Source organism: Amia ocellicauda, chromosome 23, assembly GCF_036373705.1.
Source record: "Amia ocellicauda isolate fAmiCal2 chromosome 23, fAmiCal2.hap1, whole genome shotgun sequence".
Lineage (NCBI taxonomy): Eukaryota > Metazoa > Chordata > Actinopteri > Amiiformes > Amiidae > Amia > Amia ocellicauda.
The window spans coordinates 18,981,565-19,003,972 of NC_089872.1; the positions used below are offsets into that span (position 1 = coordinate 18,981,565).

Here is a 22,408-nt window from a genome sequence, read left to right on the forward strand (position 1 = left end):
TTGAACCACTTCCACTCCTCTGTAATGAGTTCAAAACAGATGAAACACCCGAACTTACGGGCAGTTAAACAACACAAGTCTTTGAAAATGAATTGCTTTGTACTCCTAACTGGCGTACTGTTAGATATTTAGACATTGTATTTCTGGACATATTCAGCAACATGACTATATTGTTACAAAAAAGGCAGTATAACTACAATTAAAAATGTTAGTATTTTATTAATAACTGCATGCACATACAAATATGCCTGAACAGAAGATTTACAATCAACTGAAGGTCAAAAGCCCATACTTTATGATTCAATAATTTTGCCCTGTGGGGGGGAACTACATCTCCCAGGTGGCTTTGCGAAGGAGTGCGACGCTAACACGAGTTCCGCTCTACTTCCGCATTAGTGTGCTTTTCCTCCTGCTTGCACCTTGAATGCAGCTGTTCTGGGTTTATCATCCGATTTACTTTGCAAACACACGAACATGGGCAGCGAGGTTTTAAAAGCGATTTTATTTGACTTGGATAACACTCTTATAGACACGGCTGGCGCAGGTAAAATAGCGATTGAAACAGTAAGTACATTCAAATAACACTTTAAAATGCATGTGGATTCAGACCACCTGAGTACATGTGTAGTTGTGTATAATTATACTGATGTCACTCGTTTAGCCACCACCTCTCACAGCGGTAACTGATAATCACACAGCTGCGTGAATGCGGAAGTAGAAACCAGTTCTGCCTAAACACGTGTACACTATTTTATTAATTAATACACGACTCTGTAATTAGGTTAAGGATTTCATGAAGGGTAAACTGGACGACGACACCCATATCGACGAGATCTGCGAGCGCTTCCAATGCAAACTGCTGCACGAAGCCTCCAGCCCCGGGGGGACCCCCATCGATGACGTCAGGACGCGTCACTGGGCTCAAGCCATCCAGGAAGTGGGAAGCACATGTCCGAGCGGCCTGGCGGCGAAGTGCTACCGGCTGTGGAAGAGCACCCGGCTGCGGCAGCTGCGCATCCCCCCGGCCTGCAGGCAGCTGCTGCGGGAGCTCCGGCGCTCTTACAAGCTGCTCTTGCTGACCAACGGGGAGGCGCAGACGCAGCGGGAGAAGGTGGCCGCGGCGCGGTGCCGGGCCCTGTTCGACGCCGTGGTGCTGTGCGGGGAGCACGGCGAGGAGAAGCCCGCCGCCTCGGTGTTCCTGCACAGCTGCGGGCTGCTGGGGGTGCGGCCCTCCGAGTGCGTGATGGTGGGCGACTCGCTGGACACGGACATCCAGGGGGGCGTCAATGCGGGGCTGCGGGCCACGGTGTGGATCAGCGCCGCCGACTGCCCCCCGAGCGGCTGCCCGGTCCAGCCCCACCACACCATCCCCTCGGTGCTGCAGCTGCCGGCCGTGCTGGACAGGATGCAGTGAAGGGTCTGCGCATGTGCAATGGAATGAAGTCGACACGGACAGACCCTTTAATGATTACAGACAGGAACACTGCATTATTTAAGGACTTATTTAATTATGATTAATAAGGATGCAACTCAGAATCCCATTGCATAGACATTTCAGTTATAAGTACTGCTCTGTGAATAAAGTTACTCTAAATAAAGCTTTAAAGTGTATGCACTGACATTCAACACGACCCCCAGTGACCCCCTGGCGGTAAGCGGTTATATTCACCGGTGAGCTGCTGTGATCACCGAACTGTGGTTAAAGTCAGCAGGGGGCGTTCAGCGCACTGTAGAGAAACTACAGAAGCCCAGAAACTCTGCTGACAGACATGGCTGCCGAGTATAAAGGAGAACTGAAATTAAACGTGTTGCCAAAAGAGCGGGGTGGCTTTACTTCATCTCGAAACCGGCGCTGGGCGCTCGTCTCCGCAGCCTCGGTGCCCTCACCGGGAAACCACGTGTCCGGCCGGAGACGTCACATGACTGGCCCCCGGATCACGTGACGTGACTCGAGTCGCAAATCCGGGGACTTGAGACTCGCGCAGCTGCCTTGAGAAAGCAGACCAAAAACACAAAGACCTGGGTTCGACACTCGATCTTCTGTCGCTTTATTTATTGGGTATATATCGGTCTGTGACGTGGGAGCAATGCATGCACACACGGCGCGGGTGATCTAGTGTGCACCCCCGGGCGCCATGGCGGGCCTGCAGCCGGCCACCCCCAAGATCGTGGTGTTCGGGTTCCGCGACTACGCCGTGGACGCCGGCAGGAACAAGCGCACCGCCGTGTGCAAGGTGTGCGGCTCCAAGATCTCGGACTCCCGGGCCACCACGTCCAACTTCACACGGCACTTCAAGCAGCACCCCGAGAGGTACAGCACACGTGTCCCAGCGCTCATTATTCACTGGCAGGCCGAGAGCTGCAGGGTGTCCGCGTCATCATCACACCGAATCAGCCAAATTAGACCCATATAGTACAACCAATAATTGACACATAATCTCACACATACATCAGCCATTTCCACTGCATGATAATAATTAGGCTAAAATTACTTATAAGGAAAAAAACATTTGGAAATAACACTATGTAACATTTGTTGTTGTTGTGCCTGGGTAGTAAATGTTATTTTCTAATTGCTTATGCCTCAAAAGTATAGAAAATGGCTATTATTCCCCACGAATTTTGCGTTTGTGACCAGGACAGTGATATTTTGAAATGTAACTATTTCCAGTGAGAAAATGTGTCTTTTCATTCACAAAGTCAGAAAAAACAACATGATTCCAAATTGGCATGTATTTATACTAAAGTAGTACGACTATAAAAGGTTTAGAAGGGAGTAGTTTTTCGAGATTTATGATTATACTGTATTTATATAGTGTAATTATACAGTAAAGGTTTGCTACTGAAATGTACTTGAGTTATTGTATAATGTCACCTGACTTTACTGCTCAGAAGGCAGTTTTTAAATGTGGTTTGTTTGAGAGATGGAGAGAGTTGCTTTTAATAATACTACAAATATTGAAACCACCCTTTATCAGACCTTAATAAGGAACATTTGAGCAGTAGACATTGTTGCACCGGTTTTAATTTGCCTTGGAATAAAAAAAGTAATGTACTGAAAGCTAACTTGTCTTTTTTCATTCATGTTTTTAACTTTGCAGATATGAAGAGTATCTCAGAGCCAAATTGGCCAGCAATCAACTTCAGTCTCCTCAGATGTCCCCGTTTATTGAATCCAGGGCTGTGCCGTCACGCACTGCGAACACCCCTCGGCAAACCGCAATCACAGACGCCATATTAACCGATCTGATCATCAGCTGCAACATGCCTCTCTCCGCCGTGGAAAACGTGGACTTCCACCGTTTCATGTCCGTTGTGGACGGGGAATATTCTCCCGTCGGCCTCGGGACCATCACCGCAAGACTCGAGCTCTTGGTGGCCGAAGGACGGGCCAAACTGCAGTATCAATTGGCAGAGGTGGAGAACGTGTCCGTCACTGTGGACATCTGGTCCGACAGGAGGATGGGGGGCTATCTCGGGATCACGGCCCACTGGATGCGCATCGGAGCGGAGACCATAGCCCTGCAGTCGCATTTGCTCGCTTGCAGTCGCTTCAAGGGACCGCACACCATCTGCGAAGAGTTTGAGCAGATATGTGATCAGTACAACATCAAGAACATCGATCACATCCTTTATGACTATGCTGCGAACATGAAAAGGGCCTTGACCACGTGCTTTCCAGGTTTGGTCAATGCTGATGAGGACGATCATCTTGATGATGCTGACATCTGGAACGACCTGGCAGTGGAAGAGCAGGAAAGGGTAGACAGGACTTTAAGTACAAGAAGCCAATGCAGATTACAGGGTTTTGCCCACACCCTGCAACTGGTAGTGGGCGACGCACTTCAAGAGACCAACGTCATCAGTCCAGCCCTGGCTAACGCCTCCCGAATCAGCGCCTTGCTCCACACAAGTCCGTCCTTCGGGGAGGAGCTTGAGATGGATTTCGGGCAACGTGGAGCCCCTGCTTCCGTCCTCCCGCCTTGGAACGTGACACTGAGACAACTTAAAGCTCTGGTCACCTTTGACTACCAGAAGTTGTGTGAGGTCCTCGAGGTCGGGGGACACAAGGAGTCCAAGTTCACAGAGAGAGAGTGGAGCCAAGTTAAGGAGCTGGTCGAGATCCTGACCCCTTTCGGAGAAGCCACGGATCTCACACAGGGGGAGAAGGTCGTGACAATCGGGGCGGTGATCCCCTGTGTCCTCTCCCTCAACCACCACCTCGAGAAACAGAAGAAGGAAGCGCACTACCTGGGCAGCCTGATCCACGGTCTCCACCGATCTCTCCACAGAAGATTCCGGGGCATCTTCGTGAACGTGAGGATGTCCGAGCCGAGTGACGGAGGGCCGTTACCCTTCTCAGACACCGTGTATCTCAAAGCTGCCGTGCTGGATCCTTCGTTTGGCACCATGTGGCTGGACCATGATGTTCTCGTTGATGGGAAGCTGAAAGAGGAGGTGTCTGCATTTGTGAAAGGTAAGAACTGAGTGAGATACAAAAATTGATGTTTTAAAATGAGAAATCACACAGGATCTTTGCGTTTCTGCTCAAAGATGTTGACCGTTTCTGCTCGTGCGCTCTAGATCTGATTCTCCAGGACGCGGCGGAGGTGGAGCCCATCCCAGCGGAACAAGGCGTGGATGATCGGGACCCAGCGGAGGGTGAGGAGCCGGGGTTGTTCTCCTCGTACCGCAAGAGGCAGAAGAGAACGGCTCCTTCCTGTCCTCGGGCTCAGCTGGACCGCTACCTGGACATCTGCGATGGCCAGAACAGCCTGTTGTTCTGGGCCATGAACAGGCAGACCCTGCCCTCGCTGTTCAAGGTGGCGATGAGGGCCTTGGCAGTGCCGGCGTCGAGTGCAGAGATTGAACGCGTTTTCAGCCACGGGGGGGTGGTGATGCGGCCCCACCGCGCACGACTGGGCAATGACACCCTGTCGAACTTGATTTTTTGCAAATGCAACACAATCTAGGTTGTCAAAGTGTAGCTACAGACAAGGATACACCAGGGCTGAAATAACCCTCACTGTGATTGTTGCCAGTTATTTGTGATGCGATTTGCATACAAACAACCTACTGTAACCATTATTACATGATCTTGCGCTAATCTATCTAGTATGTTTTTCTAATTACGTTATAAAAAACACTTTCATTAGATATACCCATTTCTCTGTGTTAGTTATTCTCAAGTGCGGAGCTGTAACTTGACTTGCTTTAATCTTTTCAGACTCCACTTTACTTAAATCGCTGTACTGCGCTATTGTGTTTGAGTTTCTGATGTCTGATTTGAATGTGGGCGTCAGCCAAATAAACATGCATTTCTTCGAACAACACTACGCACCGAGACTTGTGTTTAAAATGAAAAGCAGTGGATTGTGAAGGTGTTTTTATCATTTTCATGATGGCTTTATTTTGGGATGCCAGTTCTTTGAATCACACTTAACATACGTGCTGATCTTTGCTGTCCAGCCTCGTGTCACACTCACTCACCTGCCTGTCGCAGTAGACCTGATGATCCTGTTTTCTGGATTTATTTTACAATAACCAAGTGCTTACATTCCATTATACTGGTATTGGCTGCATATATATGAAATGTAGACAAAAAAAATCAAGCAAAAAAGCTAGTTTGTTTCTCCTTCACATGGCTTTAACTGAACCACACAATTGTTCATGAGGCTGGTGAAGTTCAAAGAGATTCAGGACCGACTCCAGACTGTTCAGGAATAAGGTTTAGGTTTATTCTGTGAAGCGCAACCGTCTCCGTTTGCTGCGGGGATCTGCCTCCACTATGCGGAGGAGCTGAACATTTTAATCCTCAATATAACCCAAACCCCCACAAGGCACAGAACACGGCTTGGCTTTGGAAAAAGTGACCATCATACATTACTGCGGTCAATGATGTGTGATAGTACAGGTAACTGTGCAAATTACATCCTATTCCTTACACCTGTGGATATAGTTCTAAAGCAATGAAAATAACCGACTGCAGAGATGCCAAGTTCTGAAATTGGAGCATAGTAGCACTTGGCATCTCTGCTATTGCTATATACGGCACACTGTCCTGACTGAGCAGAACTCAGACCACTTCGCGGCCCATCAGATATTTGCTTCTTGAAAACCAGAAGCTGTGAAGCCATCGTGGCCTTCAGAACCACAACAAATCAGTCTCGACAGATTTACTTAATGTCCAGCTTCACCTTAATGTTCATGGCCGCCAGCTCGGCAACGAAGTACCGGAAGACGTACGGCACGGCCACGGTGTCCAGGCAGTCGCTCTTCCGGCAGAGCGTGCACAGCGTCTTCCTGCGGCGCGTGGCCGACCAGGAGGGCGGCGGCTTCTCCAGCAGTGGGGACAGCAGGCTGCCGCACTCCAGGCACACCTGGGCCACCGAGCGGTCGGAGCAGTTGAACAGCCGGTCGTGGAGCAGGAAGGAGGTGCCGTGGGCCAACAAGGCGTCGCGCTCCATCTCCCCGAAGCGGATCCCGCCCTGCACGTTCCTGCCCCCCACCGGCTGGTTGGTCACCTTGTCCCTGGCGCCCGTGGTCCGAACCTGGAACTTGTCGGAGACCATGTGGCGCAGCCGCTGGTAGTAAACCACGCCGATGAAGATGTCCGCCTCCAGCTCCAGGCCGCTCAGCCCGCTGTAGAGCCGCTCGGTGCCGTAGAAGTTGTAGCCAGCCGCTTTGAGCAGCTCCCCGAAGTGGTCCAGGGCAGCGTGCTCCTCGGAGAAGGTGAAGGGCGTGGCGTCGTGGCACAGGCCGTGCAGCGCCGCCGACTTGCCCGCCATGCTCTCGATCAGCATGCCGATGGTCATGCGTGAGGGGAAGCCGTGCGGGTTGAACAGGATGTCAGGGGTCATGCCGCTCTCGGTGAAGGGCATGTCCTCGGCGGGCCACAGCCGGCTCAGGATGCCCTTCTGCCCGTGCCGGCTGGCGAACTTGTCCCCGATGGTGGGGTTGCGCGGCACGCGGATGGTGATGCACACGCGCTTGAACTTGCCCGTGCCGCTGTCGTTGCTGCAGATCTTGATGTTGTCCACCGTGCAGCTCTCTTTGCTCCTAAGCGAGAAGTTTTTCTCCCGTTAGTGTCTTCAACCATAAAACCCAACCAAACCCCTCGATTCTCTCATGACTTACTTGTAAAAGGTGACGAAACTCTGCCCGGTGTTGAGGTTGACGTAGCTGTAGAACGGGTCCCCGAACTCCAGCACCGCCCCGATCGGGGGCAGCCCGTCCTCGTCCAGTTTATTCATCACCTTCGGGTCGCCGGGCTTCACCCCGAACACCAGGCAGTCCTCCCCCGACTTCACCTTGTCGCTCAGGTCCACCAGCTCGGTTTTGTAGACGCAGCCGTGAGCAAAGCCCCTCTCCCAGGAAGACTTGTTCACGATCTACAAGGCGGGGAGGGACAGCAGAGGATCTCGTCAGTCGAACGATGGCTACAGCACACGCAACACAACATCTGCAACATCTGTGAGAGGGAGTCCAATCATTTCAATCCGGCACACAGACTCACCATGGCATCTTCCATGTCGTACCCAGTGTAGGAAATGACGGCCACCACGGCGTTGGTTCCAATGGGGTAGTTGTCGATGTCATAGTGGTCATACATGAGGGGTCTGACCAGGGGGCTCTGGGGCGTCTGCAGGCGGTACAGTTTGTTGTCAGAGCGCTCCTGGTACGAATGCAGGGGGAAGCCCATGGTCTGCTTGCCTGAGGGAAAGGGAAATGAACAACGCATTCACAGCTGGTCTCACGGAGCTCAGTCTCTCTGGCTCGGCCCGTGGTGTAAGTGAGGAAAGGCTCGTCTTACCCATCTGGCACTGGTACATGTTCCTGGGGCTCTGGTTGTGGTCAGAGTAAGGGATGAAGTTGGCCACCACACTCAGCATGCTGTGGGGGAAGAGCTCCTGGTGGGTGGTGACCCCCGGCACGATCTCCTCTTCGAATATCCCAATGTCGATGTAGAGCTGAGAGAAGGAAGCCCCCCCGAGACCACCGTGAGGTTGTTTATGATCATCTAAGCTGCTGATTGTTAGGTGCCGCGGTTCTCTGAACAATTCTAAATGAAGACCACCTCTGACCTAACATAAATGTCCCTCAGGACACCCTAGACATTCCCCTCTCCTGTGTTATTGACAAGCCGGGGGCACAGAGGCCACAAAGTCAGTGGGTGTACCTGCTCAAAGGTGCCGATCAGCTCCTCCTTCCCGCTGTCCAGGTTGCGGACGGGCCTCACCATGCGGCAGGGCGTGGTGAAGAGCAGGAGGCCGGGGTAGATGCTGGCCTTGCCCGTCATGGGCACCAGCGCGATCTCCAAGCTGGGTGGCACACGCTTCTCCTTCAGCACCTGCACAGCAAGAGCCCCGAGACAACCCCAAACAATTGCATGTGAGACTTCGGAATAGGCGCTGGTCTCTTTCCACATTTAGAATTGTAACGATAAGGTGGGACGATATATCTTGGGCTCCAACTCTCTGATGATTTTGTAATTTTAGGCAGGAACCTCCACACACAACACAACTGAAAGCACACATCTGTAACGCTTATTTGTTGGTTATCCCCCTCCCAGCCATTCAAACTAAATTGATGGAGAGAAGTTGTGTTTTTAGCGCTCCTGTCAACCCAACTCACCTTAAAGTTACGCAGAGACTCAACGACGGCTGGAGCCAGGTCCTTCTCCACCCATCCCAGCATGGCCCCATCCAGCACCACGGGGTAGCACTCGGAGTAGGGCCGGCTGGGGGTGCCGTCCACCGGGGTGACACCTGGAGAGAGAGACTCACAGCTCAGCGCACTCTGCGGTGCCTAACAGACCCCTGACAGCCTATCGCGGTTACAGCGCGATGTGAGCGTTCTCAAGAACAGCACGCTGAATAAAAACACCCGAGCGTCAGCGGGGCGGACAGGGACTCACCGAGGGAGCAGAGCAGCGCCGGGAGGGTGGTGGTGGGGAGGGCCTTGGTCACGATCTGGCAGTGCGTGGTCATGTGGTTCATCAGGCCACAGGGCTCTCCGTCGGGCGTGTGCACGGGGCACATGAAGCCCCAGGACTCGGGCAGGAGCCGGCGCACGGTGGTCGTCCTCATCTTGGCGAAGGCCGCCCCTCGGTGGACGCAGCGGAAGTGCGACAGGTAGCGGATGAAGTTGAGCTTGTCGGCCACGACGCTGAGCCCTGAGTCTTGCAGCATGCCCAGGCCTGAGGAGAGAGCAGCCAGAGCGAAGCCCCGCGGTTCACAACAGCGCTGCAAAACACACCACCACAGAGGCGAACATTTTGGATTGGCATTTGGCAAAGGAAACCTCTTGCTTTACCTGTTTTTGAATGGAGGTTCCCCGTAGCCAAGAGATACTCAAAAGGTCTGGTCAAGTCCATCCCCAGATTGAACATTTTCATGAGACTGTCCGAGTTTATAGTGGTGTAGCCTTTCTGCGCCTTTTTGTCGATCACTATCTTCACCGAATGCAACCAGGCCATCATCCTCTCCTGCAGGCGAACAGAGATCATTGTATGAAGACAGTGAGGGGAACGAAAGGACCGCAGGGAGGAAACCGCATCCCGAAGCGCGTTTAAAAGGAGAAAGGAGAAGCGCGCACACGCAAAAACGCAGCACTTACTTTTAAAAACATCAAGTACAGCTGGCCCGGGGTCATCACCTCCTGACACATCAGACTGTCTGGATTCTCCTCCATGCACTCTCCCTTGGCGAAGGTGAAAAGCTTGCGGGTCATCAGGCACAGCTGGTAGAACTTCTCGGCGCTGGACCTCAGGTGGATGCAGAGGCACTGTCTGGAGGGAAGAGGGGGAGGGTTCAGTGACCGCCGCACACAACGGCGGGGAGAAAGCACTGGCCACTGGAGTGATCGCGCAGCCAGTGGACGTGCTGGAATGGGACGTGCCGTACGTACTCCAGGAGGAATTCTGCGCACTGCTGGTTGGAGTACCATTCTGGCAGCTGCATCTTGACCCGGAAGCGCTCGCCCAGGTAGTTGAGCACCTGCATCCTGGTGGTGCAGCCCTCCTCCATCACCATGCGCAGCATTTCAGACACACAACTCTTGTAGAAGGAGTTATCCTCCCGGCCTTTGATCAGCTCTTGGAAGATCTGGTAATCTGTGAAATCCACCAGTGCCTGGGGGTGGGGAACCGGAGAGAAGCATGTCAACAACAGCTCACGCAGACGTAATTAACCCCAGCTGGAGTGCACTTTCACAAGGACAGTTCTTTAATTAGTTAAACTATGATACTGTTAATATCGATGATTCTCTAAGGGACAAACTTGATTCTCACTGAAGAACTAAATTTAATATTTCGAGATACATTTCACATTCCTAGAGTTTTAAAGCCGACTCTGTTTGTGTGTTACTCTTTGGACCTGGCAAAGCCTGGAGGGCCGTGTGTATGCTGGTATTCGTTCCAACCAAGTCCTCAATTACTTCATTTGTCTAAATAATTATTAAATTTGATATATTTCAACAATATATTGTGAGGTATTTTACAGTTGATGGTCTAAAAAGTGCATTTGATTCAAGGTACAGTATCTTATAAAACATCCTGGGCCTGGATAGGTGTTTAAATGTATGTAGCTAATTAAACAATTAGATCAATTAAGTAACTGAGGACTCGGCTGGAACAAAAACCAGCATACACACACAGGGCCCGCCATCGATTGAGTTTGAGACCATTGGTATGGTATAGATTATTTCTATAATTTCAAATATAGCTCTCTTATCTCTAAGGTTCTGCATTCTGTTGTTTAACAAAAGGTTATTCATTCATAAAGTCTATGTAGTAAGTCATTTAAATGTCTCGTTAATTAGTTGCAATTTGCATAGTAAGCTTGTTTGCACCAATCAAGAAGGAAAGAACTGTCTTCTCTGTCTTGTACACAACCCATGAAATACCAAATGTCACTTAGAAATATTGAAGCTGTCTGAGGAACCTTCTCCTGTCAGGCTCCCCTGCAGCTGCCAGGATTAATAATCGTCCTTCTACCACACAGCGAGGCTTGGCTGTTTTCTGCAACTATTCACTCACGCTCGTTTTATTACGTTTCAATTTGAAGTCTAAACACTTTCTTTCTGTATGAAATTGCAATGCTCACCTTCAGCGCGAAGCCCAGAGGGATGAAAAAGAGCTCTTTGTGGTAAATAAAGTTCACCATGACCGTTCCATTGTCAAGGTAGTGCAGGTTCATATTAATGGCCGTGTGCTCGTCTTTGACGCAGTGCATTGAGATACCTAGTGGGACAGAACAGGGTCTTAAATGTGTGGCTGGGAAAAAAAAAAAAAGTACTACGATGTCCCCTCTTCTGAAACAGAATATTGACCCTTTTGTTGTCCGATAACATTACAGGTTGTGGACGGGTTACACTGCACACCTTACATAAGGCTATATAGGGGTGTCAGACTCCAGTCCAGTATCTGCTGTTTTTTGTTCCAGCCCAGCTCTTGGCTCCTTAATTTGTCTAATTAAACAATTAACTGGACTAATTGAACACTTCTCTCTCCAGACTCTTACATGTTCTGTGGGTTCAATGTTTTGAGTCATCGACAGACTGTGGCCCCCCTGGACTGGAGTCTGACACCCCTGTCTTAAAGTTTTGAGGTGATATTTACCATACTGCGTGTACCCTTGCCCTCTGCTCTTCCACTTGGGTCTGACCATGGCGATGGGGAAGTTCCTCCTGGGCATTATCAGCATTCGAATGACCTTCTCGATGCCGTTGATGATAAAATACCCTCCCATTTCCTACAGCAGAGGAAGAGAGAGTGGCATTGTGTCGCAGAATGACCCAGGAGAGAGGGAAGAAAAGGGAATCTGATTGAGGTAGAGAACGAGAGGCGAGGGTTGCCTTACCTCTGCTTCTTCGTGATGCTCAACCAGCTCTGCGGGAGACAGGCCGTGCAAATTGCATAGTCTGGACTTCACCATGATGGGCACCATACCAAGAGACTGCTTTATAATCCCTTTAGGAACCCCATTGACGGACCAGCTGACACCTGCCTGGTAACAAAGAACATTTTCAATGATTCTGCAATAGGTAAGTTACACAGATAGAGAGAGATCTGAATAAGAAACCTTACTTACCACAATCTTCCCTCGGTATGAACAGCGCCGGCCTCGGCACTCTCCCGGGAACACCCTCAGGTCCCGGCAAATGCTGCCTTTAGGCACCGTGGGGCGGTTGATGGCAACGTCGACATATGCCAGTGAAAGGCGATCATTTTTAAACATGAATTCCAGAGGTGGAATCGCCTGCAAAAAAATATCACAAGAATAATACTATTAATAGTGTGCAAAAATAAAACCACGTGGCAAAGTGCATGTCCTGACACACACATGCGGAGGGACAGTGAAGTGCTTGTCCTGACACACACATGCGGAGGGACAGTGAAGTGCTTGTCCTGACACACACATGCGGAGGGACAGTGAAGTGCATGTCCTGACACACACATGCGGAGGGACAGTGAAGTGCTTGTCCTGACACACACATGCGGAGGGACAGTGAAGTGCATGTCCTGACACACACATGCGGAGGGACAGTGAAGTGCTTGTCCTGACACACACATGGGAGGGACAGTGAAGTGCATGTCCTGACACACACATGCGGAGGGACAGTGAAGTGCATGTCCTGACACACACATGCGGAGGGACAGTGAAGTGCATGTCCTGACACACACATGCGGAGGGACAGTGAAGTGCATGTCCTGACACACACATGCGGAGGGACAGTGAAGTGCTTGTCCTGACACACACATGCGGAGGGACAGTGAAGTGCTTGTCCTGACACACACATGCGGAGGGACAGTGAAGTGCTTGTCCTGACACACACATGCGGAGGGACAGTGAAGTGCATGTCCTGACACACACATGCGGAGGGACAGTGAAGTGCTTGTGCTCAGCTCTCACGCACATGCGGCCGAGCACAAACACGCCGCCGCTCGGAGCGCATCGCCTACCTGCACCACCCGACTGAGGCCCTCGGAAACCGCCTCGTCAAACGAGTCGATGTGAGCCCTGACCAGGCCCTGCACCGCCGCATGCTGCTTCTTCTTCGGGAGCCCGTAGCCCGGTTCGGTGAGGTTCTTGAGGCTGGGAGCGGCGGGGCTGCTTCTCCACTGCTCCGCGGAATCCATGCTTGTTAGAAATGCCACTTCCGGTTCACAGCGGAAGTACCATAGAATACAGTTTCTGCTTTTAATAGATAGGTCCTGCACTATGAATCGCTCCTGACAATAGATATTTAAAACTATAACTGTTCATTGTGATGTAAATAACCGATTTATGCCATAGTAAAGACCATATCTTTATATGACTCTAATGCCCCTATGTAGAGCTGGCTATTCATCTCTATTTGTAGGGAGAAAATGCATAACATTTTAACATGACAGTGTTGCAGTTATTTATACATAAGCTAGGCAGTCAAAATGCTGAAATGCTAATTTTAACAAACTATATATTCTAAAACTAGTTGAAACAGCTCAAACATCAGGTTTATAAAGTAACTGTACCAGAGAACTGCAGGTGTGTATAGTAAAATAAATACCAAAGGAAAGCAGGGTCTGACTGCTGTAGTGTAAAAACAATTATCAAAATTATCAGAGATAAAAACTCTTGGTAGTGATCAGGTTCTTGTCGACTGATCCTCCATCAAGTCTAAGGACAACAATTGGCTGATTTCTGGTAAAATCTTGGACCAGGATAACAAAACATGACCACACGGTTTCTATTACTGTTTGTACAAAGACTATTCTTCGATGGTTCAACAACAAACTTTTTTTCCCACGACTGAAGTCGTAGAACTATACGTTCGTACACAAAAATGAAGTGAGAGACATTCAAGAAGACATTTAAGGTTTTATTCTTCATGGATAGTGTTTCTCATACAGATGCCAAGAAACCATGCAATAATCTGTTAAACAAGAGAAAAACATCGGATCTATTGATTGTTACTACATACACATCTTGGTTAAGTAGCAGGTACAGGTAATGTACTGGCATGTTTTCTTGACACATTGTGAACTCCTGATTTAATTTATAATGACAGCAGGTTTATAATATGACCGATACATATATTATTGCACAGAGTTCCCCTTATTGCAGAGAAAAGTGCTACAAAGAGATGGTTGATTGTGATGTGTAAGTCCACACATTTGGCCATGTGGATAACACTGATAGTGTCTAAGTACAGCCATTTACCATACAGATCAGACAGCCCTGCTTGATATTCAAAAACATGACGAGATAATGCTGTATCACACAATTTCTGCAAAGCAAATATAGCATTCCCTCTGTACCAAGATACTAATGGTCCAATAAGGTGTAATACAGTGATCATAGGTCAGCAGTGTGCTGGCCACTGCCTTCCCAGCTGCTTTATGTAAATCCAAGCAGGATACATGCTTCACACAAGAAGAAATGTGATGGGCGAAGCAAGGAGGGCATCAGGAATGGGGATTTCCGCTCAAAGTAAAAGGACAAACCAAGCATTGAGTGAAGTATTTCTCCCAGTCAGTTGTATTCTGTAAGTATAGTCTGTGGGCTCTACACCAGGAGAGGGTCTGCACAAACAGGCTCTTTCAGACAAAGAAGCACGTTTGACTATAACAATGATAAAGTTGCAACTGAGTGGGGAAAATAATGGTCAAGAATTGGGAATATAAAAAATAAATTTTTAAAAAGTCATTTTAGATGGATAAACGAGTCTAGTGTTTCACACCTACAGTATTCAGAGCTTCAGGGATGAGTACATAAAACTGTTCTGTTCAAACCATTTCAATTAAATTAAAACCTGGACGTTGTTTTGAAGTTAAGAAAAATAAAAATGTAAGTTGTGCATGGTTTAAAAGTCTTTAGGAAAGGATTTTCTTCCCCGGGAACTACCCTTATCTTAGAAAAAACTAATGGTTCCTACAGTAGATCAAAATCTTTTAAATAGGCCTGCACAATATCTAAACCATAAACAAGCTCCCGTTCGACATTGTGTCAGTACATTCTAGTCACACATTCAAAGAAAAATAAGGTTCATTCTGCAGCAGGCCAACGAAGGCATATTCAGAGACCATGCATTTAACTTCAGTTTCCCCCGTCTCCTACAATCATTTCCTGTATTACTCACTTAACTCTCCTCGTCTCCATCATCCGGCTATTATCACTCTTAGCTGATTTAAAAAAAAAGCCATTTCTTTCAGATAAAACAAAGAACACCGATATGGATCCAACAGACGGGATTTGTGAATTTGATAGGTTGGCTTTTTTATGTCTTAAAGAGGTTTATATTTGTTTTTATCACCATTTATACATTTGTTATTTATTTATCTATAATGATTAACAGAGAAGTGAGGTAGATCTTCCATAGGAAAGACTCTTGATGATGCACAATACTCCACAGGATGAGGAAGACGCTAGTACTACCTAAACTATAGCCAAATCAAGTCAACATAACATGTACATGAAATCCTATTGGAAATATAAATATTAAAACTACATAGGAGAGCTGATAAGAAGAGAATCCCTTTTTGTGGGACAACCCGAACCCAGTGATTGAGCATAAGCTTGATCCTCTATGAAATGATACCATCAATGCTTAAATGTTCATTGACAATCTAATGTCAGTCACAATGGAAATACCCTAGTGCAATTCACGTGTTAAATAACTTTGTTTTAATACCAAGCAGAAAGAGTTCAGAAACTCTGATTAAACACTTTAAATAGAGTCTTTTTTTAAATTAAATTCTCAACTAAGTAAAACATTTGTATTTCTTCCATAACATGTAAATGTATTTTATAATCCATGTCTCGAGATGCATCTTGTTTTGGGGAGTGAAAAATCAGAACAGGCGGCCTTCCATCATCAGCTCAAACAGAAATATATGGAGGAATTAGATAAACGTCAGACAGAAGACCATTAGGCAGAGTTGAGCACGCCATACAAAACAAACAGGAAGATGACTATAAATAAACCGACAAGCACACACACACACACACACAATTAACATGCTTTTAGGCTTGTAGGCCATTATCGATGCATTCATAAATAGTAGGCCAGCCATAATCGATAATTCAATTTTTTAAAACCTTTCTTCGGATTGCAAAGACTGACAGATGATCCTTTTGCTCCGTCGCGTTCGAACACAACAGAGATCATAGGCTGGAACATCAGCAATTGCAGGTTGGTTGATTTGGTTCATTTCAAAATGAGAAGCAAACAAAAGGGATCTTGGTACCACAATCTAGACATCTCAACCCATTTCAAATCCATGGCTCGTCACAGACAGCTGCAGGGGGGGCGGAATAAGGTTTCAAATTGGTCAGCAGGAGCAAAACTGAGCTGGGGTTCAAGGTTTCATTATAACGGGGTTCAGGAGAACGGGGGATGAGAAACTTTTCTAGGACAGCCTACAGGTTTAACAACTTCACACTTAATACTACACCCCTCATCTTTCTCAGAGGATCCAGCTCTCAATGCTCAACCCCACGGAGGACCCACCTCCCCAGACCTTCTCCTCACTACTAGTTGGGGCTTGTTTTGCAAATGTACTATAGTATGTGCAAGAAGCAGCGTAGAAGTTGAGGGGGGCAAGAGGCATTTAGCATTAATGCACAGATGTCTCTGGAACAGAAATGCGGTCTCAGTCTCAAAGTGACTCTCAATCAAGTCGTTAGGAAACCACTAAGGCCAAATGCAAACGCAGCCACTCAGGATGAATTTGCCTTTCAGTTCAAACCACTTCCACCGTTAGACTTCCAGGGTATTGAAGACTGTAATGGTTGAGGCGAAATAATAGACTGTGGTGCCAAGACGCAAGCATTAGCCAGGCCTGCCATATAAGTCAGGTATGGCTACATTGCATGGCAAAAAAGCAACGTAAAAGCCTAGCTGTATCATATTGGGGGGGTAGGGAAAGGGATGTAAGGCACTCGAGTCACAGGTACTGAATGGTAATGATATATCCAGATCTTTTAACCATGTGACAAAGTCCTTTAAAGTCTTGATGGCAGTACAGTATACCTTTTTTTGTTTTCCCCAGCAGGAGAATCCTCCAGCAGCCGACCAGAGTCTTCCTCCATTCTCTTCATCTTTAGACATTCATTGCCTCCTTTCAAGCAAGATCTCCAAAAAGACCTTCCACGCCCTACCATGGAACAGACGGGAGTTCTATCATGTGGACTTGATGGGGTCCTCCCTTCTTCACGGGATGTTGTTGGCGGTACCAGGCCAACACCCTGCCGAGGACCCATTCCCCTAGTCTATCCCGCGTTGCTCTCGTCACCCGTTCCTGGGAGGCGTCTCTCTTCCTTGGCCGCTCGCGAGTCACTCAAATTAAAACCTACAAAACCTGGGGTCATCAGGAAAGCATGAGGTGGGTAAAGAAGAAGCTTGAACTCTAGAAGGACTGGGATCCTCCATTTTACAGCTTGATGAAGGGGGTCTGCTGGCTCGGGGGCCGCGAGGAGGAGTCGGTCAAGGTGAAGACGCTGGAGATGGCGATGTCCACAATCCCCTGACAGAGTTCTGGGTAAAGTTTCCTGAACAGGACAAAAAGGAAAAGGTTTCGGGATATGTCCATGCTCTGGGGTTTAGCTTAAATATTGGGCCTTTTCTTTTGTACAATATCTCCACAGATACAATTAAGTATAAACCACCTATTTGACTTATTTCTATCAGCAGGAAACCTTGTCAATGCACTTTTAATCTAGAGCGCTCTCTCTCTCGGGGTCACTTCAGCCTTTTCACATCCCTTTCCCCTTCCAAATGGGTTTGTCTTAGCTGCTTCAAAAACTTGCGATTGAACGCAATCTAAATGGTAGGTGTAAGAAAGGGCTCTCCTGTAGAACAACAATCCGGCACTCTTTCTGTTCACCTGTAATTACCATCAAACAGTCTCACAAAGAGGAAACCCAGATGAGGTGGTGTGATCAGTGCGATCTGCTTTCTGCAAGATTAAACCATGCATTATTCTCAGGTTACAAAGCCCATCACTCTCTCGCTCGGGCTGCTTTGAAGTGCAAAGCAGAGAACTGTTCGACAAAACACTTGCAGATGAAAGTCTTATTATCCTACAATAGCAAACTGGTTTCAGAGCTGGGGTCTGATTATTTATTTAAAAGCCCAATTGCAATTTAAGATCTTTACTATATGCACTAAGCCTTACATTAATAATGAAAGGTGATACAGTCTCTAATGCTAGTGAAGAGGATATATATTTAAGTCTCTATATAAAGCAGAAGTTTTTCTGTAGGAATAAAGGGATTAGTAAAACACCTTTATTGAACAAGCTGCACACGTAATCAGCAGCCTATAGAGATATTACAAAGCTCTAAAAATGACATTGAACTAATTTTAGATCATGTGGTGCAATAACAATATCAAAGCGTCTTGATTAATAGACATTCCTGGATTCCTGCATCTCTCCGATACGATATACTAGGACTGGTTATACAGAATAAAATAAAAACTCTACGAGCTGGACGCTGGCATCTGTAAATCACACAGAATTAGGCGCAGCTGTATGCCAAGGTCTTACTGGGCACAAGCTGGAGCTCCATTGATTTCAATCAGCCAGACTTTCAGGTCCTGGTCCACCATGAAGTCGAATCCAAACAGCTGGAAGCTCTGGTACGACAGGTGCTTTGTGCTGATGGCCGGCTCAATGCACGCGAGGCAGCTCCTGGGAGGGAAGAGACACAGCAATGCATTTCAAGACCTTATCTGACTAGAACTTGCTTTGTTAATGACCATCAATACAATTAAAACCAACATCATGCATAACTGTTGCAAGTGGAACCCAGGTTTGGACCATTTTCTCAAGCAAAGCAAAGATGGCAAATGAATCTCAGGTCCTCTCCAGAGGCAGAGGAGACGTGGTTACCTGATGATCTGCTTGAGCTGAGGTAACACGGAGCTCTCCAGCGCCACTTTATGGGTGTCCAGCAGATACTGACGGAACTCGTCGAAGAACATCTCGTTGCCCTCCTCGTACTTGCCGTAGTTCTTAGAGTGCTCCTTCTGGATGCAGTGGTTGGTCAGGTGGCTGGTCTTGTCCTGGAAGTCGGAGCTGTTGTAGGGCTCGGAGGAGGTTCGCAGCACCCCCTCTCTGTAGAGGTAGATGTTGTACTGGTGATCGACCAGTACCCAGCTCCTAAGAAACGGACAGAAGGCATCTTTTAGATCTCAAGCAGGAAAACCAGAGTGACCTTCTATTTACTGAAGAAAAGAACTGGACAAAATGAAGTGCGTTTATCGGCAGACAAGGACACATGGCGGAAACATCCCCACCTGATATCAAACTTGCGATGGCCTGGTTCCAGCAGAAGTGGCCTCTCTAGGTATTTCTGGATGACATGAACCTGGCCTTGATTATCGATGAATTCTAACAACTGACTCGCATCTGAAGAGATTAAAATTCCAGCACCTGAAACAACATAAAAGCAGCACAATTACAAGTTCATAATATATTCTAAAGCTTTCATCATTAGCATTTGACTTGTGTATTTAGTGCCGTTACACATGCAACGCTGTAAACTGATTTTTGATAGCAATATTTAACTTGCTTCAATGTAACAGTAGCGCTAACACTAGGCAGGTGGGGTTCTCACCTTTAGCTCCAGCTGAGGACTTTGCAATCCACACCGTCCCCTCGCCTTTGTCTTTCTTGGCGTGATAGGACGCCAGGAACACTTCCCTCTCGTCGGTCTTTGGGTGGTTCTTCAAGTGGTTGATGCCGTTCTTGGCCGGGGCCACGGGGGTGTTGAGGTTGGTGGGGTAGATCACGTAGGACTCGGGGAACCAGCTCGACGAATCGCACAGTTCTGGGCTGGTCTTGATTAACCTACACACGCATGCGGTCGATATGAAGAAAGAGAAACATTCACAGATCCGTCCGAGGAAATATCACCTCTTAGTTTCACTGTATCAATGTGTGCTTTGAATTTTACATTCATTGTACTTCTGCACTTTTGTCATTTCTAAATTGTACTTTGTATTGATTATACTACTGCTGAAACTGAATTGTGTATCGATTGGTATTACTGCACTTCTGTAATGCTCGTGTAAGCTGTAAGTCACCCTGGATAAGGGCGTCTGCCAATAAATAATGTTTCATATAATTTTGGTTCAGTCTAAAGCAACAGGAGAGTGTTTATGCACAATCCTCATTCTGATCGGTCAGCAGTTTGCAGCCCAGAGAGGGTCACACGGATTAAAGACAAACTGGAGCTCATTAGCATTGTAACACTTCATCAACAGGGCGGAGCTGTATCGATTCGATATGCTCCCAGGAGACATCTGCCCCAGGTCCCCCGCGAATCCCCCGCCAAGCTCCAGACATGGCACAGTACCATCCCCGTCCATTGTTTATGGTACACAAAGGGAGCACTTTTATGATTAAAATGAACACACACTTCAGAGTGGATACACATACTTCACTAGAGATGCTTTGCGGCACAGTTTGTCAGCCCCTCTGTAATAATTCACCAGCTGCATTAATCCTGGTTCATGACCTGTTGAGGGGTGGGGGGGGGGGGGGAAAGAGACAAATTCAATACAAAAAGTTATATTTAGGAAAGGACTGTTCATAGAAATAGGTACAGAAGATAAACTCCCATAGATCACTGCTAATTGGTATTACCTAAAGGATATTCAATGCAAAAGTGCAACAGTATGAGTCTGCACAGATGTTCAGATGTTTTAGTCTACTTTGGTGCTGCAGCCAGAGGCAGGGCATGCAAGGTCATTTTCAATTGTTTTTAATGTGGTCTACCGAAATGCAACCATAAAATAGAGGGAAATGGATAAGTCTAATACTCCACAGTAAGAGGGAGGGAGGGAGGGAGGAAGAGAGACAGATTGCATGCACATTGACTGCATCTCGGAAACCGGGGAGAATTAAGATTGGGAACACGGGATCCTCCTACACACTGTGGGGCATGATGCATTGTCGTGGGGGCCTGAGGAAGCTTAATGCATGACATAGTATTTCTTGAATTGTAAGTAGGCTATTTAATTTTAGGACAACAAAAACCACTAAGAAGCACAAACTACTGTATAATCATTCGAATGCAAGACGATGATGCGGATGAGAAGTCTACAAAACCGTATCAAATCAAGTGTCCCTGGCAGCTCAATTACAAATGCAATGCAAATTCAACGCATTTCAAACACTCTGGCCAAACGCAGGAGAGGTCGGGGATGCTAATCTGGGATGGGGTTCGCATTGCAGGGAAGCCGCTCCAATAAATGACAATTAACATGACAATACGCAGACGCTTTTCTCCAAATCGCCCAGCTGCCCCAGTCGGATCCGAGACCAGTTACTCACCGAGCCTCCCAAAGGGCAGTCTGTTCCTCTCGCCCAGCATTAGGTTGAATCTGGGATTGTCTCTCTTGAGTCTCTTCCATTGTCCAGTGGAGAGCAGGATTTTGGAAACTTCGGCATAGACGCTGCTGTTCTCATCCCGCGCCACGAACGTGTACATGGTGGCATTCATGCTGCAAACAAAAGCTCAACAAGACAGAGAGACACAGGAAACAAAATAGCGAGCTACACTGTCAATGTATCTGCACGGAGCCGCCGGGGAGCATCAGTCGCCAGCGCCCGGGTCTTTGCAGGAGAGCTACCCGCTGCCCACACGCATGCTGTCCGGGGAATAACGGAGCACCGGCCGGGCGTCCCGAGCAGATCAGGGTGTGACTGTCCTAATTCCTCCCGGCTTCAATGTCGCTCCCCTGCCCGCTAGTGAATCCAGTCCCCGGTATTGGAGAGCATGCTGGTTCTGAGCACAGCTGCCACACAGGCCTGTAATTTGCAAGTATTTGTTTTGTCTACCGATAGATGTCCGCGCTTTTTAATCCCATCTTCCATCCACCCCGAGCCTCTTCTCCTTTATTCCGCCGCACAGCTGTCAGCTCCCAGTCACGTGTCTCGGCTCCGCGCATGCGCCCACACCGGGCAGCGGGGGGTGCTGGGTATTGTAATTCGAGACGTGATGCTGTTACATGATAAACTCACTAGAGCACAACATACGACAGTTGCATTGCGGAGCAGTATTTACAATTCGTTTGGAAATGAAGAGGTACATATAAACGCAGTTTAATATCCAAAGAAAAATGACTGCCGTGCAGATAGGGTGTTAAAAAGGACTACATGTCCCAAAATGCATAGCTTCGGCTTTTAAAGGCCATCTGCAACAATGGTTTATCTAAATACTTGATACTGTATTGCTTAGGTTTGCTTTGTTTAACCTGAAACAGTTCGTGCATTTATGTTTTCCTGTGTGTGGTGTAAGTAATAATAATAATAATAATAATAATAATAATAATAATAATAATAATAATAAACATTTACCATATCAAATGTGCATCTTTAAATACGTTCAAATAAAAAGCTTTGAAGTTTGAAGGT

At 47.7% G+C, this 22,408-nt stretch overlaps 4 protein-coding genes across 4 annotated transcripts; 2 read left to right on the forward strand and 2 right to left on the reverse strand.

Moving 5' to 3' along the window:
• Nucleotides 1-383: 383 nt before the first annotated feature.
• On the forward strand, nucleotides 384-1,598 carry nanp (N-acetylneuraminic acid phosphatase). Its single transcript, XM_066696426.1, has 2 exons — nucleotides 384-564; nucleotides 782-1,598. The coding sequence occupies exons 1-2, from the start codon at nucleotides 475-477 to the stop codon at nucleotides 1,412-1,414; spliced, it is 723 nt and encodes a 240-aa protein (XP_066552523.1). The 5' UTR covers nucleotides 384-474; the 3' UTR covers nucleotides 1,415-1,598.
• Nucleotides 1,599-1,745: 147 nt separating this feature from the next.
• On the forward strand, nucleotides 1,746-5,333 carry LOC136718717 (zinc finger BED domain-containing protein 4-like). The gene is made up of 3 exons (XM_066696425.1): nucleotides 1,746-2,311; nucleotides 3,102-4,477; nucleotides 4,585-5,333. The coding sequence occupies exons 1-3, from the start codon at nucleotides 2,136-2,138 to the stop codon at nucleotides 4,971-4,973; spliced, it is 1,941 nt and encodes a 646-aa protein (XP_066552522.1). The 5' UTR covers nucleotides 1,746-2,135; the 3' UTR covers nucleotides 4,974-5,333.
• A 49-nt stretch (nucleotides 5,334-5,382) lies between these two features.
• On the reverse strand, nucleotides 5,383-13,159 carry polr1b (RNA polymerase I subunit B). Its single transcript, XM_066696427.1, has 15 exons — nucleotides 12,965-13,159; nucleotides 12,093-12,260; nucleotides 11,862-12,008; nucleotides 11,621-11,753; nucleotides 11,106-11,242; nucleotides 9,910-10,133; nucleotides 9,619-9,790; nucleotides 9,316-9,487; nucleotides 8,918-9,199; nucleotides 8,635-8,768; nucleotides 8,180-8,350; nucleotides 7,814-7,970; nucleotides 7,517-7,713; nucleotides 7,138-7,391; nucleotides 5,383-7,059 (listed from the first exon to the last, which is right to left on the reverse strand). The coding sequence occupies exons 1-15, from the start codon at nucleotides 13,139-13,141 to the stop codon at nucleotides 6,177-6,179; spliced, it is 3,408 nt and encodes a 1,135-aa protein (XP_066552524.1). The 5' UTR covers nucleotides 13,142-13,159; the 3' UTR covers nucleotides 5,383-6,176.
• Nucleotides 13,160-13,842: 683 nt separating this feature from the next.
• Nucleotides 13,843-21,929, reverse strand: ttl (tubulin tyrosine ligase). Its single transcript, XM_066696658.1, has 7 exons — nucleotides 21,326-21,929; nucleotides 20,429-20,507; nucleotides 19,605-19,837; nucleotides 19,285-19,420; nucleotides 18,878-19,147; nucleotides 18,533-18,676; nucleotides 13,843-17,534 (listed from the first exon to the last, which is right to left on the reverse strand). Exons 1-7 carry the CDS (start codon nucleotides 21,492-21,494, stop codon nucleotides 17,417-17,419), a joined length of 1,149 nt encoding a protein of 382 aa, XP_066552755.1. The 5' UTR covers nucleotides 21,495-21,929; the 3' UTR covers nucleotides 13,843-17,416.
• Nucleotides 21,930-22,408: the final 479 nt, after the last annotated feature.

Coding starts and splice junctions, on each gene's coding strand:
- nanp (XM_066696426.1), top strand. CDS start 475: ATGGGCAGCGAGGTTTTAAAAGCGATTTTATTTGACTTGGATAACACT. Junction 565..781: donor GTAAAATAGCGATTGAAACA/GTAAGTACATTC, acceptor CTCTGTAATTAG/GTTAAGGATTTCATGAAGGG.
- ttl (XM_066696658.1), bottom strand. CDS start 21,494: ATGAATGCCACCATGTACACGTTCGTGGCGCGGGATGAGAACAGCAGC. Junction 19,838..20,428: donor CGCAAAGCATCTCTAGTGAA/GTATGTGTATCC, acceptor ATGCGTGTGTAG/GTTAATCAAGACCAGCCCAG. Junction 19,148..19,284: donor CATCGCAAGTTTGATATCAG/GTGGGGATGTTT, acceptor TCCGTTTCTTAG/GAGCTGGGTACTGGTCGATC.
- polr1b (XM_066696427.1), bottom strand. CDS start 13,141: ATGGATTCCGCGGAGCAGTGGAGAAGCAGCCCCGCCGCTCCCAGCCTC. Junction 11,754..11,861: donor AGCATCACGAAGAAGCAGAG/GTAAGGCAACCC, acceptor CCTCTGCTGTAG/GAAATGGGAGGGTATTTTAT. Junction 8,351..8,634: donor AGTCTCTGCGTAACTTTAAG/GTGAGTTGGGTT, acceptor CTTGCTGTGCAG/GTGCTGAAGGAGAAGCGTGT.
- LOC136718717 (XM_066696425.1), top strand. CDS start 2,136: ATGGCGGGCCTGCAGCCGGCCACCCCCAAGATCGTGGTGTTCGGGTTC. Junction 2,312..3,101: donor TTCAAGCAGCACCCCGAGAG/GTACAGCACACG, acceptor TTAACTTTGCAG/ATATGAAGAGTATCTCAGAG. Junction 4,478..4,584: donor GGTGTCTGCATTTGTGAAAG/GTAAGAACTGAG, acceptor CGTGCGCTCTAG/ATCTGATTCTCCAGGACGCG.